Here is a 17,312-nt window from a genome sequence, read left to right as displayed (position 1 = left end):
GGAAAGCGTATAATTCTGTTGGTGAATGTGGCGCTTTCCACATGAGAGTGCAAGTCTTTGTGACCTGCTGCTACTCCAAAAGCTGAGGTTTTCCATCACTGCCTCTTGACCATGTGACATTTATGGATAATATAGATGAAGCGGCTGATATATTTTTGCCGTGTTACTGGATGTCAAGATTCCCCGTATGTATATATGTGTCCTGCACTGTAAAGTGCCTTTTCCAAATAATGGACAGTGTGCTGGATAGCTGCATTCACAGTCTGCATTATTAGATTTACATACCAGGGGCCCTTGGAGAAATGAAGCAGAACTATGAGAATAGAAAGAGTTGTGTTTTAATATAAGCACCAGTCTTCAGTTTTGCTGAGTTTGGAATTCACCACCGTGTTATGATACCGATACAAGTCTGCAGCATTTCTGCATCACCTCAGCAGTTAACCGGGACACGCTTTTTGCTAGCCCACTCTCTGGTTTTTTATTTAGTGCTTGGTTAAAATGACAGGTGTCAAGGTAAACTATGGTCTGTTACTTTTTGCTGAGTGAATGACACTGTGACTTGAACTGAGGAGCCGAGGCATGAAACAGAATCATGTTACTGCTTTGTTCTAAATGTTGTTGGCCACAGACAACAAAAAAAATCCTTGCATCTAAAAATGACATCCCAAAAAACATAAATACAAGGATCCTATGAAAATTAAAGGAAATGAAAATAAAATGTATATCTTTAAGGGCCTGAAAATGGTTACAGAGAATCAGTCTTCATCAGTAATGACCTAAGATTTGTTAACAAAGTCAATCTAAAAAAAAGACCTACATCACTGAAGCCTACTAAAACATGTCTTTTGTTCTTTTTGTGAAGTTCACCGCTCTTGAAGAAACACAAAAATTATATGCAGTTTGCCTTGTTAGGGGTTTGGAGTGCAGAAAGTTGGAATCTTTCAATATGAATGTATTCATGGGTAACAGTAGGTAGGTGAGTGCAAGGCAGGAAGTTAGCTGACCGTGGGTGGAACCTCATGGCGTATGCTGATGGTTTTGGCAGCCATGAGCATAATCTGTCACGCTGGCTTTGGACTCATAAAAATCTACCTGCAATGGAGTTTGTGTTTTTTTTTTTTTTTTCAACTTGATCTTAAAGCAGCCCTAATTACTCTTGAGCTGCATGCAGTTAAATTTCCCAGGCTGCAAAACGAAAGCTGCCGCGCTCCAAACACGCTGTCATTCTTATGCTGTGACTCTAACTGTTGTTCGACAAACTTAAGATGAACAGCATACATACTTAATAGCAGGTTTATAAAACATGTTCTCTTGCAGCCTTGACCACTTGATTAGCATAGCTATGACTCTTGACTGGGTACTTTCCCAGTCGAATATGTGAGTGGCATCCTATAGTAGATGCATAACTGATGGATGAAGTCAAGAGTCAGTTGCGCTAGTTAGCTGTTACTGCTTCTACTCCTATGTATTTACTTTTATGGCCAAACTTCCTGTATGGGATCTTAATGAAGGGTAATCTTGATCTTGTGGATTCTTCTACTTTGACATGAGATTTAAAAGATAGATTTGGCAGATTTTAGAGCATATTGACAGCGCTAATGCTAGCCAAACATGTAAACTTGCGTTACAAGATCTGTCATCTCCACTGTAATTGTAACCAACCATTCAATACATTTTCACAGCACTGTATTTTTGTGTTGGGGCATCAAGTTGGTCATTCCTCATTTGCAGGGGTGGAAGTAACGAATTACAAATACTCACGTTACTGTAATTAAGTACATTTTTTGGGTACTTGTACTTTTACGAGTAATTTTTCAAGTTTGTAATTTTACTCATACTTGAGTACAACTTACACCATGTAATCTACTTCGCTACTTATAAAATCAAAAGTCACTACTGAGTACGCCCACAATTTGAATTAATATTCAAACCTTTCGTCTGCATTTTTGCAGCCAATAACGCTTACGTCTTTGCTTACGTCTTAAATTGGCGCGGTCAATCGAGACCGCGCCAATTTAAGACGTAAGCAAAGAATAAACTCCGCTGCAGCAACAGGCACAGGTGTCTGGAGGTGCTAAATGGTGGAGTATAAACTACTTTATAGACGGAAGATTTGGAGACAAAGAAGCCAAAATGGAGACAGAGGATAACACTGTCAACCATGAAAACGACGTAGAAAAGACGGAGGACGCGTGCCCGTGGCCATACCTGGAGGAATTTTTCGTGTACAGAGGAAGAAAAGGAGACAGCGTCCAGATGCAGTGCAAACTTTGTTTGACCTCTACAGTCATTTCAGCTTACAAGACTTCAGCATCTAATCTAAAAAAACACATTGAGGTAAGAGGTTTTACAACTATACGTGTATGATATTGCTTTCTTATTTTTCATGTGTTTTAAGGTTACTAGTTTGGCTAAGATATTGTCACCGCCATTGGTTAGCCTGATATTAAAATAAGACGGAGCTAGCTAATGTGCGTGTGTGCATGCATAATTGAGCTACAATTCGTAGGAATGTTTTAGCTTATTATTTGGATAACCACCGTCATTACAATAAATTAAACTTGTAGTCATTTAAAACTCACAGGCCTACAATCAGCTGGCCTATTTAAAAAAACAAACAAAAAAACAAACAAACTTGAACACAGTGCTGAGCTGCATCTCAAATTAATCTTCCAGCTCTCAGCTGACATGTACCAGAGCCCGATTGATGGATCAGTTGATCAGTATCATTGGCCTGATATAGGTCTATCATAGTGACATGGCTCTTAATCAGTAGGGTTATATGTTTCCCAATATGATATCTTTTTTTAAAGAACATAATGTGGATTGTTTTTATTTGTTAGCTGTATGGGCAGCATTTTTGTGTATGTGATCCCTTTTCTTAAATTAGATTTGCTATATACACATATTTTGCTCTCTTAGTATTTTTAGGACCTGACTAATACTGAAAACTTTAGGGTGATACTGATAAAAAGGAGTTAAAAATTTAGATACTGATACATTGGTCGATACTCTCTTTACAGATAGTATACATATTACAGAACTTAGAATGTATACAGAAATTCATGTTTTTTGCAATGATCGTTCAAAATTGGTTTACACTTGTAAATAAATACAGCAATATATCTGCAAAATTTGACCAATTCACCACTCTTTTATACTATGCTCAACAATCAAAGATTAGCTCAAGTCTAGTTGAATAATGTTTTAAAAATGTGTTTTCCTTTAGTGTTAATCACAGTGATGTTATGAAGTAATGTATGAACCTGACGTATGATAATATTTATCTCTACAGAGGAAACATCCATCGAAGATTGAGCAGTACAATATCACTGTGGCATCAACATCTCGACAGCGAAAGACCACAGCCACACCAAACAAGCGCTCAGCAAATACGCAAGCCAAGTTACCAGACCTGATGTTGAGAGCTGCAAACAAACATGTTCCACAAGCAACTGTTGACAAGCTTGTCATCAATTTCATATGTGAGGGTCTACAGCCATTTGCAGTGGTAGAACAGCCATCTTTCAAAGAATTGGTTACCACATTACAACCTCAAGCCAAAGTCATCTCCAGACCCACTGTCCGTGCCAGAATCTGTGAAGCTGCTGATCACATGAAGATGACTTTGGTTGCAGCATTGGATAAAGTCAAATTTGTTGCTACCACTACTGATTGTTGGTCAGCTCATCAGAAAAGTTACCTTGGAGTCACATGCCATTGGATAGAGGAAGAGTCCCTGGAAAGAAGATCTGCAGCACTAGCATGCAAAAGATTGAGAGGGTCTCACACATTTGACATGCTTGCTGGTGCGCTTGATGATATCCATTGCCAATACAAGATTAGAGGCAAAGTTGTAAGAACCACAACTGATAGTGGATCCAACTTTGTCAAGGCCTTCCACATGTTTGGGGCACAAAATGATGCAGATGAAGCTGAAGATGAAGCAGACCCAGAAACTCTTGACCTGACTGACCATATTGACTACCATGAGGCAAGTGCAATTCTTGATGAAGACTCTGGTTTGGAGTATCAACTTCCGCCTCATCAGCGATGTGCATGTCACCTGCTAAACCTTGTGGCAACATCTGATGCTGCCCTAGCAGAGAGCATGAATGACACCTACAAGAGGCTCTCCCGTGCAACCTTTGCAAAATGCCAGGCCATTTGGAACAAAACTGGCTGATCTCATTTGGCTAATGAAGTGGTAGAGGACAAGTGTGAGCTACAGATCATTCGTCCCAATGCAACACGATGGAATTCAACCTACCTTGCCATTGATGAGAAGGGGGAAGATGCCACCAGGAGCATTTGTGAGGAGTTCAAGGTGAAAATGTGAGTAAAATTGGACACCTACCAATATGGTTGCAAATTTTGTGAATTTTCCTTAATGGATGGTTAAAAACGTGAGCAGACTCTTAATATTAAATCAGAAGATCCCTATTATAGTCATGGTGGGTTTTGTTGTTGTGTCTTACAGGTTGAGTCCTGCAGAAGTTGCATTCCTAAGGGAGTACTGTACCACCATGAAGCCACTGGTGAAAGCTTCAAACATCCTTCAGTCTGAGTCCACTTCCTTTATGGGATGGCTCCTGCCAGTAATCCAACAACTACTGTCCAAACTTAGCAGGCTGGAGACATCAAGCAAGACATGCGTGCCACTCATCAGAGCCCTGCAAAATGGCCTTCAAAAGCGTTTTGGAGCGATGATGGAGGATCCAGAGTTGGCTGCAGCTGCAGTCCTCTTACCCAAGTTCAAGACTTCCTGGACTGACAGAGCAGATGTAATAGAGGCTGGTAAGGATTCATGTGATCCCATTTTTGTGTATTTTTACATTTGAACACATGCTTAAGTGAGTATTTCACCTAATACATTGTAAGTTATTGATGGTCTGTCCTGAATACTAAACAATCCTTTTTGAGAATTTGCCGATTTTAAATTTGTGTTCAGGAATAATCACTGAAATTTAAATAACAAAATTGTGTTATCTACTTGCAATTACAGCCTTGACATACATCAAACAACATCTTGAAACGACAGAGCATGAGAGTGAGGATCAGCAAAGAGAGTCATCTGATGAAGATGAATTCTTCTCCAGACCAATCTCCAGAAGGCTGCAAAGTGCAGTTGAGCTTGATGGTTATCTTGCTTGTGCCACAGACACCATGGAGCTGCTGCACTCCTTCTCAGCCATCAAAAACCTCTCTCTTAAACTGAACACAGCTCTGCCTGCTTCTGCTGCGTGTGAACGACTTTTTAGCTGTGCTGGTCTACTCTTCACTGCCAAACGAAGTCGGATTGCCTCTGTTAATTTAGAAAACCAGCTCTTGCTGAAACTGAACAAAAGGTTCAGAAAGTAAAGTGTGAAAGAAATGCTAAGAGTTTAAGACACTTACCTGCCTGTTGTTCAGTGTATGGGGAAAAGTTTAAATGGTTCTACGCATGTTCAGAAACATTTTTGTCATTGTTTTAACAAACAAAATTCCTTCTTTTATATCTACATTTATTTACAAAACAAGTTACCTTTCTATACCTTGTTCATCTGAAAAATGTGCTTTGAACATAAATATTTATACTGGTGAATCGAGTTGAATGCCTGCTATTGACAACAGAATAAAACATCAGTCTGTTAAAAAGTAATTAATACTCTGAGTAGTTTTTGAGAACAGTACTTTGTACTTTTACTCAAGTATTTTTTTAACACCAGTACTTTTACTTGTAATTGAGTACAATTTAACCAGTGTAACAGTACTTGTACTTGAGTACAAATTTTGAGTACTCTTTCCACCTCTGCTCATTTGGAGAAGGTTGATGTCTAAGTAATGCAATTCAAGGGGATTCCAGAATAACACCCTGCCTTTGTCACTCTCAGAAACCTTTAAGCTAACTGCTATTGATCTAAAATAAAACAGGTGTTGGAACTGCATGGCATATTTCACTGTAACATGATCAATTTTAATTTTGGTGATTATTATATTTTTATAACATGAGAGTATTTCCAAACTGGCTGCCATCTCACTCTAGAGAAGACAGCCCACAAGATGCCAGGTGCAGTTGGGTTTTTGGATAGTTAGTTGGATAGAAGCATGAAGCATGAAGAAAAAGAAAATCCTCTGTAAATTAGCTGAAAGGACACTGCTTAGTGGCACACTGGAAAGTACACTTTCTGACAAAGGTTAAATAAGGTTTGGGCCAGTCTTGCGCTCATATTGTAAGCTACATATGTAGCTATAATTAGCAGGTCTTTAACTTAATTTAGTATAAATATTGGGGCATAGGGAAACAGCATAATCATAATCTAGCCATATCAATAATCTGTCCAGAAATTTATAAATTATTTATAAATTAACTTGCCATGTACTGTGTTTAAACTTTGGACAGTTTTTGTAATGAGGAAAGTTAGATCTTGCTAAGCTAACTGGCTTCTGCTTTAAACTTGCACACAGACGTAATCTTCTCCAAACTGCCAGCATTTTCTTTTAAAAATGTACCCATTATGTAAATTCTCTTTATAAATGCAAATGATTTCAAGGTATTTTCCTCCCTCGGGACTTACCAGGGTTTAGCTGTCACAGTACATTTGTGAAGGCTGAGGTAGACGATATGTGAGGGGTCCTTCATGTGGTTCCTGTATGAGAACAGCAACTTTGCACAGCGCTCTGCCTTGTAGACATGACACATTGAGGCACTTATTAAGTTTTTGTATTAAAATGTCCTTGTGGAGGCTTTTTCAGCGATGTTCGTATGGATTTGGGCTTTTGTAAATAGAGTACTTGAAGCCCAGGGGGATCTTTACTCAGCTGTCAGAAGTGGGAACTGCGGATTTGTTTTGTTTCACGTAATAAGCACTTTGTGGTTGAAATCGTAAACGACATCACTTTATCATGTGAAAGGAGTGGTGCTTTTAATGATGTGCAGTCCTCTCCCGAAGTCTCAAAATACATACCGTATACGTTAAACCTGGTATCCATAATGAGATGTTGACCACTCGGTCCATTTGTTCTACATCTGTGGGTCAGTTTAATTTCAAAGTGACTGACAGAAGAAGAGCATGGGCGTGAAGAACAGAAGAAGAACATGGAACATGTGTCTGAACACACTTAGCATTAAGATAGACTGGGTTTAAGTAGACCTGGTGTCTGAAAATAGGAAAGACATAATATGCCAAAAGAAAAAGGGACCACATTTACAATTTGGAACATATTCTCTAGCAAACTAACTATACGGTCCTCCCAAATTAAATTAAACTGCTGTAATATATGGAGATGTCTGTTAATTTACTTTTCAGTATCTTTTCTTCTGCTCTAAGTACATTTGGATGTTTTTCTTAAGAATGGCTGAAACCTGCTGGCAGTCGGCAGATTGATGTAAAGTGCACTAGACATTATGCCGGTAGTGTGGGACGTGAGTTGGACAGCGTAGCTCCAGACACTGTGAATTGTGGCCTCTTTCCTGACATACCTGTGGCCTAAACCTCCAAACCTTTCCACAGACGCACACACACAAGCTAATCTCCCCAAGATCTGGACCAAAAGAGTTTCTCTCCACTGCCTTCAGCCTTTCCTTCCCTACTTTCCCCATAGTCATATGGTAATTCCAGGACACGGGAAATGCTTCATTCAAACAACGTATACTGCGCTGTCCTCACTTGCCGACACCGTGAGATTAGCAACAAGCAGAAACAACGGAGAGCAAAGAATGAGCGGGAACTTTGAGCCAGGCTCATCAAAAGGCCTTTCAATAACTATAATTTCTCTGTTGATTGACCTGCCAATGGTCTGGGATGACCACAGGCCCGGATAGTGTTTTTCTTTCATTCTTGTTAGGATAGTTTTGTTAGCATAGTGTTAAGATGTTTGAGCCCGCTTGAAACGCGCTGCAGAAATAAACTTTTTCCAGCCTGACAGGTTTACCTTTGCCAAGTTGGCTTTCCTTTTCTGTCAGTGCTATGCTCAGATTTAGCAAGGGCAGACGGGAGTACATGTGACTGGTTTAATGCGAATGTCAGTTTGCTGTAAATGCACCCAGATTGTGTATTCTACAGGAATATATGGTTGAGTATTGAGGTTGGGTCTAATGATGCAGTTTAGTCTTACAGAATGGAAGGATTGACAGAATGAAATATGAGATATATTCGGGGGAGTGATTCTCGTGATAGCGATAGCGTTACCTGACGGGAAATAGAAGTCGGCTTTAAGTTCCTGCACGTTATTATAGCACTTTCTGTAAGGTAAGGAAAGCACTTGACATTTGTCCAGTTGTACTAGATGCTAGGTAAGGCGCACCTGTATCCGCCAGATGACTTTGAGGATGCCATCTTGGAGCTACATTGGCACAACTAAAACGTTGGATTGACAGTTGAATATAAGACACGATTTTCCATCTGAGAATTGGAAGAGCCAACGCTAGTATTAATTTGGGGTTTTCATTCATGTCTTACTGAGCAAGTGCTGACTGGAGATGAACCATCCCCAGTCTGTGTGATGAATGGAGTTGGAGCGCACATCACGGCGCTGCTGTGATCGATGGAGTGTCGCTGTAAACCTCATCCCTAAAGACCATCAGAGACACATTCTGATTAGCACTTAATCTTACTTCCATCCACTCTGGCTTCAGGAATACGAGCACAGTTTGGCAGAGCCAGCATACCTCTCTAAAGACTGTCTCCCAGCGCTCCAACAAAACAAATGAAAAAAAGATGAGACCAAGGCAGCCTCCGACATGCGCTGACTTATTTTTTACATGATTACAAACTGATGCTTGCAATGGGCCCACTTAGCTCTCACTTTTTCTGGTTGAATCCCTTCAGAGAAATCTAATATGTGGATCTATGGCCAGTAATGCAGGCATGCTCTGCTCTGTCTCTCAGGCTGTCCAGCTTGCTACACAGTGTTTTATTAAGCGTTGTGGTAGGTCGCACAGTATAAGCACCGCTGTTACCCAGTCCCTGCCTGTGATATTCAAGACTTGGCTTGAAGAACATCTGAAGTGTCTCTCGTTTGGAATGGCCCGAGGATATTTTCCTGTAAACGGGATGCTAAGGAGTTTAGATTGAAAGTCACTTATTGTAGAAAGGACTGTCTTTTTACTGGCTCCTTTGTCTTCCACAGGCAACTCGAGCTGAGGCTAGAGCTGCTGCGGTTCTGGGGGCTTTCATCGGCTGTCTCAACACAATCGTTTAGGAGGCCAGCTCTGACCAGAATTAATGCAATATTCACATTCATAACCAATCAGCATTCGAACGCTGAGAGGCGAACTAGAGTTTGCATGAATGACAAATTGTTGAATTGGACATATTTACTATGAATTGAAGGATATCCTGCTGATATATCTATTATGGTTGTTTGGGTTTTTACTCTTGTACTTAGGTATTATTCTAACGGTCAGCCCTCCCACAGTTGAGTGTGTTGCCTCTTGTTCACCTCGTCCCTGTCACAGGGTGAACTTACGGTCATCCGCAGATGAGTAATGATACAAGGATCTGAAGGAATCCTGCTTCTTTGTTGCTGGTTCAGAATAAACAGCCATCTGAACCACCGTGGAAGTTACATCTTCCAGCGGTAGTCGAGCTAACAGAAGCACTGACCTCACACACACACACGCACTGAAAATAAAAATTATTTTTTGTGTCTGATGATCATTGATTGATGATGGTAAATTCACTGTTCAATAAAGGATCGATCACAAATGCTGATTTCAGAAAGTTTTTAGGAAATATAAATCTGTGTGTTTTGTGTGAACAAAATCTTTGATCGAAAAAAAGTGACAGATTCTTCCGGATTCTAATCAACTCTTGCTCCTATGTCACCCTCTTTCTTCCCCCCACCCCCCCTGTTTGTCCTTCCTGCAGCTAGCTATGGTGCGTACCCCATCTGTAAAGGCTGCTCGGTGTGCTCCAGGGATAACGGCTGTGTGAACTGCCAGCCCAAACTGTTCCTGTTTCTGCGGAGGGAGAGGATGAGGCAGTATGGGGAGTGTCTTCACGACTGTCCGGCCGGATACTACGGCATGCGCAGCCCCGAACTCAACATGTGCTCCAGTAAGATCCTATCGAGTTTAACCTACCCAGCATCCCTCATACACTCCACCTTCACTCCCCAAAATCTCCTTCCACCCTTGGCTCCCTAGCCAGACATACAATACCACCTCCCATTTTCCCACAGCGAATGATTTATTGCGACTTACTCAGAGGAGACGCACATGCCTGACAATTTGAATGGCTCATCCGTTCACACGGGTGGATGTAACTGGTGAAGCCTTGTCTTAGCAGCCTCTGTAACGCGAGGTTGTCTGAAGGCATGAAATCGAACCACAAATGCAACCAAAATGCAAATGCAATTAGGCCAAAACTAGCTTTAGGGCCACATTAAACAGCAGTACGGTAAAGCAGTCCTTTTCGAGATACTATGCAATATGGAGAAAGATGTTTATATGTTAGAATAAGGGAAGGAAACTTACTTGTTTTAACGACTGATTGCCGGAGCTTGTGGATTGAGGTTTTCATTAGACAGTGTAATTTCTTGGGAGTCAAAGAAATTTTTTTTGCCTGTGAACAGAAAGCAGGCCACCCACCAATATATTGTGCATTGACTGGAGAGTTTGATTAAGAAAAGTAAAGCAATAAAAGTGGCACTACACCTTAGACTAATATTGTATTTAGTATTTAGAGAAAGGCAATATAATTCAGAACTTGACTTACTTTTATTTACTGTTTGAGTAATGAAACCATATTAAATATCCCCTCATCATTAGGCATATTAGTGTTTTGGACCACACCTTTGGTCTTACATACTCTAGATTATACTATTAACAATAGCTCGTCAATCAAATATGTCCTTCTCCTCTTCATGTTTCACTTTCGTAACTTAACCTTTACGAACGTGAAATATGGCCGGAGAGAAATAGAGAGGACCTTTATAGGTGTTGGCTGAGTGTTTCATATAAAAACAGTGGAACTTAAATCCTAGGCCAAACTTCTGACAGGCGTACTGAAATTAAGTCCCAGATGAGGATGTCCGTACCTTTGCCTCTGACATGCAGCAACCGTAGCCCATCTAGATGCAAATATATAGATTGGCTCATTTTGATATTAAAATAAAAGCATATTACAGCCAAACTACCAATTTCTTTTTTCTTCAAGCCATAAACGGCCTCTATTGAAAGTGAAACTTCAGTGTCCAGAAATCTGGCAGTGGAACATCAGCGCATGTTCATTTTTACCTGGTCAGGTTGTGATTCTTCATCAGTCTTTGAGGCTCTGTTCAGAAATTAGTACTATAAAAGGTTCAAAATATAAATTCATGAATGAATTTAAAATAACGTTTTTCTTAATTACTAACAGTGTTTTGTGGGTCAGCCTGTTCCCATTCTTACCAAACATAAAGCTAAACCTTTACTAACTAAATAAAATTAAAAATATTGAGGAAATACATTGAGATTGAGATTATTCGAAATGGGCGGTTTTTCCTTTTTGTAGGATGTTTTTTTGGATTTAGGATAACAAGATCACAAAAGGTTTGCAGAAATATCCTGTAGTGCAGTTTGAAACTTTGAACGTCTCTTTTAGCAGACTGCTGGTATCAATTGGATACCCACAAACAAAACCCTTGCTCTTTGCATGCTCATAGTTCATCAGTTTTCCCACATTAGAGGCAAAATCCTAAAGGCTCCAAAGTCACTTTATCCCATTTTCATTACTCAGAGAAAGCTAGAAGTGAAAGACATCTTGTTTTTTGGTCGAAGAGAAAAAAAAAGTCTTTTAAAACGTTACTTTTTAACCCTGCTTTCCTGACTGCACCGCCCCACACAGGCTGAATTTTGACTTTAACGGATCCTGATGTGTGGGAAGTTAATCTGGATCACTGGCCATGCAAACTGCTCATAGAACAACATCTTGTATTGTCATGTAGCATCAGACTTTAATGCGAGAACTACTTTGATGTGATCGCTGCTTCAGCTGTGGCTCTCTAATCCGGTTTCCTATTCGAGTCTCACTCTCAACTGCGCTCTGTGTGTCATTTCCACTAAACAGCTGGCATCCGATCATTTTATTGCGGACATTTTATCGACTTGGAAGGTAATATTTGTGAGCTAATGCAGGCAACTGGAACTCAGACACAGTGGACATGAAGGGCGATGATGAGGGGTTCTCTGTGCCCTGTTTCTTTGGTGTTTTTTAAGCACTGCCTCTGAAATCACTTAGAGGACAGCTGTTTATTATTAAATCCGAGTTTGTCTGTGTGATCTTATCACATTCAAGAATTTTTTTGAGGGCTGTTCTGAAATTCTTCTACTAAGCAAGAGGTCGATAGGATTGGGGACTCTCTCTGAAATCTAATGTTCACTTTTTCTAAAGGAAAACCGTAAACTGACATTGTTATGCAATATAAAGCAAGGATAGCTAGACAGAGGGCTGTAGTTTCACTGGTATGGAATCTAAGACAAATACAAAAATCGTATGTATACTGTTATGTTGAACAAGTCATGGTTCAGACTGTAAATTTAGATGTCAGATGTACTTTCTCTGCTGTTCAGGGTCAAGCTCCTGGTCATAAATATAGAGATCCTTGACTACAACTGTTAGTTAAAGATCCTCCAAATGCACTATTATGGTTGATCTCTATTAGGGTCAGCTGGCTCATCTGGAAAGCAGGTTTCTTGTGGCTTTCTGGTCTTCTAACAGGTCGTCGTTCACGCGTTTCATTCTTTAGAGGATCACATTCTCACCCAGCTTCTGTGCACTGCAGACAGTCTGGTCCACCTGACTAGCATGTCTTGGGAAAGTGCTCGCCAAAAACTGTGATAATGCGGTTCTACTAAAATTGAAGCCAACAGCAATACTTTAATGTATGATCATTTAAATCTTTGCTCTTTGCAAATCCGCAAAGAACTCAACGTTGACTGCTGCTCCTTGTTACTAAAATGTTTCCTTGAATTTCCTCTGAATACCTTGAGAAACTGTGCCGTATGATGAATTTTAAATTTAATGCTCACTTTTCTGGGGGGTTTCCCATTCACTGCAGGGAAGATAACACCATAATTAGAGACTGAAACAATGGGAGCTCTGCTTTCTGTGGCGTAACGTAACTGGAAGCCCATTTGCAGCTACACTTCAGCTAGGTTCCAAAGAGGCTTGAGACATGGGAGCCACAGTGTTTACTGCCATCACGGAGATGGAGCTGGTTCGTCAGTAATGTCTTTTTGTTGCATAATATCTTTCTGTGTGACCATATTTTATGTTCTTGGACCTCCTTTCAGCAGCTAATGAATGGGTTGATATGAGCCATAAACCATATGCTATAACTCCAGTGTTATCCACGGGAGTTCTTATCAGTCGCCCAGAACAGGCCCCACACCGGTGTCTGTGAGTGTCAGCCCACCGCTCTGCAGGGAAGATTTGTAGCAACGGACACACAGTGCGCTGCTTTGTGTACAGCCAAATCTGCATGAATGTAGAGAAGTCACGCTCTCTGCAAAGTCACATTTCATATCACTTTGCTTTTAATATACAATCCTCATCCAAAGCATATTCTGTCATTTGCTATCACAAGCGAGCTCACTGGCTGAAAGAATTATGAGCTGAAAGGCGACTATCAGAGCTGTCTTCTGTATGAGACAAAGTGTTGAGAGAGTCAGCATGAGTGCAGGGCTGCATTGAAGACTTCCTCCCTCGGGGTGTATTACAGACCCCCCACTGCTAGACATACTCTAGCTGCCAGCACAGTTGCCTTACCCCAATGCAGCAGCTTTAAAAACCCCACGCTGCGTTCACTGCCAACCACCAACCAGTCAAATCAAGGCCTGAGATCCAGTATCCTGGAAATGTGATTTAAAAATTGCCCCTAATTTAGTGCCAGTCTGTTGTGCTCTAGAGACTTCTTTCTTTTTTGTTATGGGTCAAAATAAAAGCTCATTGGATGTAACCTCTCCAAGATCATTTGAATTTTAAAGTGCATTTTGGGAATTTGTTGGGTTGCAGATCCGTTATGCATCATGATCGTTAACCATATGGGCACAAGTGTGCGTAAAGGTACTTAAGTTTTTGCTGCCTTTAGCTTTCAACAGTGGCAGGAGTCTTTCCTTTAAGCTCCCCTTTCCTCGCTCTGCTTCTGAGCATGTGGGTATTTCCATTGCAGTCTAACCAACAAAAAGACCAGTTGCTTTTGGCCTTTGAGCTTCACCAAGGGACATTTAATCATCACAGCTTTACTAACCGCACTTTCAGATTTGCCAGACAATACAACGGGCCCACCAAACCAAGCCCGCTCCCAGGACCTTACACCCAGACACAGAGTTGAATTGGGTTTGTTCTCAGAGACCTGCATAATTATGCATGCCAAAGTGCAAGAGTGGAAGGGCTGTCTACGCTTGACCACCGTCTGAAGCTTGAGCTGTCTGCGAGTACATGCTGGAATATAGGAGCCCAGCATATCACAAGATTGTGCCTTTTGGAGTGAAACTACGAGGACCTGCTGACATGTCTGTCATCCCTGATCTCTCTTTGGGAGATACTGACTGACAGAAACATCACCTCTGCTCCACCTTGCTCTGCGCTTGTGTGCGGAGGTGCAGCCATGTGGGGAAAAAAACGCACGGAGAGTGTCGGGAAGAACATGGCAGCGCTGGCTGTTGCCACGAACATCTGCCGTCCGCAGCCCCACACGACATGGCTGGGTGGCAGCGGGCAAGCCAAAGCTACCATGTAAGCCAAATTCAGGGCCCCTACAGTAGGTTAGAGCTGTTCGACTTAGGCTGGATAAGAAAGATGGAAAAAGAGGGCTCGTTTTCCCCCTCACTCTGCCAGGCCCTTTTTATAACATGGACACTCCTGCTGTGCATCATCAAGTCTGGTTAGTTTTGTGGAGGTGGCTCTCTCAGTAGACTGATGACTGGCCTGACAGCCCAACTCCGGGCTCAGCTATAAGCCTGTGAGGAACAATATGATTTAACACCATCTCTCTCTGCACAGCGAGGATTCGTGTCAATAAATGAAGTGATTACACATGTTGCTGTGAGCCAGTGGAGCAAGTTGACAGAATCTGACACGGAGCTTCAAGTGTCCATGATCAAATCAGTGGGTTCCCCATCCAGACCACAGCTGAGGGACTTCCTTCTGCCAAGCATGTGCTATTAGATGACAAGGGACACTCGGTGACTCATGTCTTGACTTCAAAAGCACTTGGCGTGCAAACCGCGTACAACTGAAGTGCAAAATCAGATGAAAAAGAAAAACGAAAAGTGAAGCAGTGACATTGTAACAGTGGTGAAGCACTGACAAAATCTCTTCAAAACTGAGCATCCTCAGCCACTGCCCCCCACCACACACACACACACACTTTCCAGTGTTCATCATATAAGTCACAGCCAGAACCAGGCTGGGAGATAATGATGATAATAAGTTTAAGTCACAGGAACACCGGGCCTTCTCTGGGATCTGATGACCTCATTATTTCTCATTAGTTTCCCTGTGGCACCTAGATGAAGACTTTAAAGGTGGTCCAGAGGTTAATCCCGCTGGGAGAGTGAACCCACTCCCCTGTATCTGTTTCTGGAGCTGCTGGACTAGCCTTCTCACTGCTGAGCTGGTCGGTGGTCAGTATAGGGGCTTCTCCGGTGCCTCAGATAGCCCACGCTGTTCCAGATAGCCTTTTGGCTGATAGCTGGACTCTGAATGTCTGTCACAGGGATTCCCTTCCTAACCTGCCCCTCATGCCGACGACCTCTGACCCTCCGGCTTTGCCTACTTTCATTTCTAACTCCCATGCAGTTGCATTGATGTTGTCGTCCACCTCATCCATTTCCCAGCATGACATCATTGCTTATCTGCTATTTAGAAAACTAGATACCCGGGTGTTTGAGCCTTTGCCTGGCTACATCTGAAAAACTGAAACCAAGAGTGATGTTTTAATCAAAAACCTTGTCAAGTGCTTATGCTGCTTCTGCAAGGACATAAACCTCCGCACATCTGGGTTGCTCATATTTACTGTCAATAACCAAGGATTGCACAACAGCCCCAGTGCTTCAGTGCTGCCAGATGTTCTTGTTCTCCCGCTCCCTCTTTTATTTTTTGGTCCAAAAGCTAAAAGTCTCTCAGGTGATGACAGGCCTGGGAAGTGTGAGGGGTAAAAAGACAGCTTTGTGCTTTCCAATTAGCGCTGTGATTTATTTGCTCGCTCCCTGTATTGGGCTTGTTTTGTATCAGACCCAAGCGTTGCTGATTTAACTTCCTTATCCAGACAGAGGCAGGATACTTAAAAAGAACAGCAGAGTGCATTTATAACAGAACCGCTTGGCCTGGTCAACGCCAGAAAATCCGTAATGAAACTAGAAAATATGTAGATGAATAATAATAATAATACAATAATATCAGATGATTGAATTATTAAAGCAAAAGCGATGTGTGAAAGCAGGAAATAGCTCAAGGAGCGAGTGATTGATGATGAGTCCACCTTCATTTTTCAGAATGTGGAGTGCAGCTTTATTGTGGAATCGCATTTATAACTAGCCTTATCTTATTGGTATGTGTGTGTTTGTGCATATGTGTGTGTGTGTGTGTGTCCATGGTTTGTTTAGACTGGTCGGGAAAGCGTGAGACCAGAGTGAGTGGGCAGAGGCCATACTTTAGGGTTCAAAGTGGAGCGGGAGGGACCCCCTTGTTTTGGAGGAATGTCGAGGAGGAGGCCCGATGGTTAGCTGAAGATGGTGTAATTAAGGGGTGTGATTGTGAGAACCTTCCCATCTCTGGGCCCTGCAAGGGTCACAGATAAAAGAGCAGCCCTCAGCCTCCACCACTAACACGTGAGAGAAAAAACATGTAAGCTTATGCATCCTCATACAGGACACAATCAGCAGAGCAGACGACACCCTACACAAGAACCCAGCCTTCCAGTCTGAGGTGGATGGTGCCTGCAGGTTAAAGGTTTGGTTCACTCTGAATTTACTGGGCAAAAGAGCCACATAATGTTTCTGAGTAGCAACATAAATTAGACAGCCCCGGGGAGGCTCCTACTAATCATGTGGGCCTGTGCGTCGCCCCGTTGGTGTGGTTGTTGTAATTTCGCCCTGCCTGATGTGTTATTTGCAGAGAGCTTGATGACACATTGCCGTTGCCTTTCTTTGCAAGCGCGGCACAGGGTGTCATGTGCAGCACCAGGGTGTGGCGTGGGAGGATAAGTGCGCTGTTGGTTTTGCTGACTAAAGGATTCAGCATTTATTTAGCTGTGCAATAGAAAATCTTGTCGTCCCCGTCCCACCTTCCACTCCAAAAATAAAAACAAAAAACGCACTGCCACCCTTTCATATTGTAGCCAAA

At 41.9% G+C, this 17,312-nt stretch overlaps 2 protein-coding genes across 5 annotated transcripts in view; both read left to right on the top strand.

Moving 5' to 3' along the window:
* rspo2 (R-spondin 2) overlaps positions 1–17,312 on the top strand; it is a 63,405-nt gene that overhangs the window by 20,686 nt on the left and 25,407 nt on the right. For 2 of the 3 annotated variants that reach the window (XM_085473384.1, XM_085473383.1), the window contains exon 3: positions 9,856–10,040. In XM_085473384.1, the coding sequence (XP_085329510.1) occupies positions 9,856–10,040 (185 nt within the window). Of the gene's footprint in view, positions 1–9,851; positions 10,041–17,312 lie in introns of all 3 variants that reach the window. The other variant, XM_085473385.1, reaches the window with a different exon arrangement.
* Positions 3,087–5,623, top strand: LOC146698314 (uncharacterized). Of its 2 annotated transcripts, XM_085473388.1 has the most exons (3): positions 3,088–4,335; positions 4,481–4,797; positions 5,006–5,623. In XM_085473388.1, coding segments are annotated over exons 1-3 (675 nt in total). In that variant the 5' UTR covers positions 3,088–4,333; the 3' UTR covers positions 5,362–5,623. The 2 variants fall into 2 exon arrangements, with proteins under 2 accessions (XP_085329513.1, XP_085329514.1); XM_085473387.1 differs by having other exon boundaries at positions 3,087–4,797.

Source organism: Copadichromis virginalis, linkage group LG11 (genome assembly GCF_057382275.1).
Source record: "Copadichromis virginalis isolate Kocher_CV1m ecotype Utaka linkage group LG11, C_Virginalis_male_GT1.1, whole genome shotgun sequence".
NCBI lineage: Eukaryota > Metazoa > Chordata > Actinopteri > Cichliformes > Cichlidae > Copadichromis > Copadichromis virginalis.
Note: the sequence above shows the minus strand (reverse complement) of the source record. Positions and strands in the feature narration are given on the sequence as shown.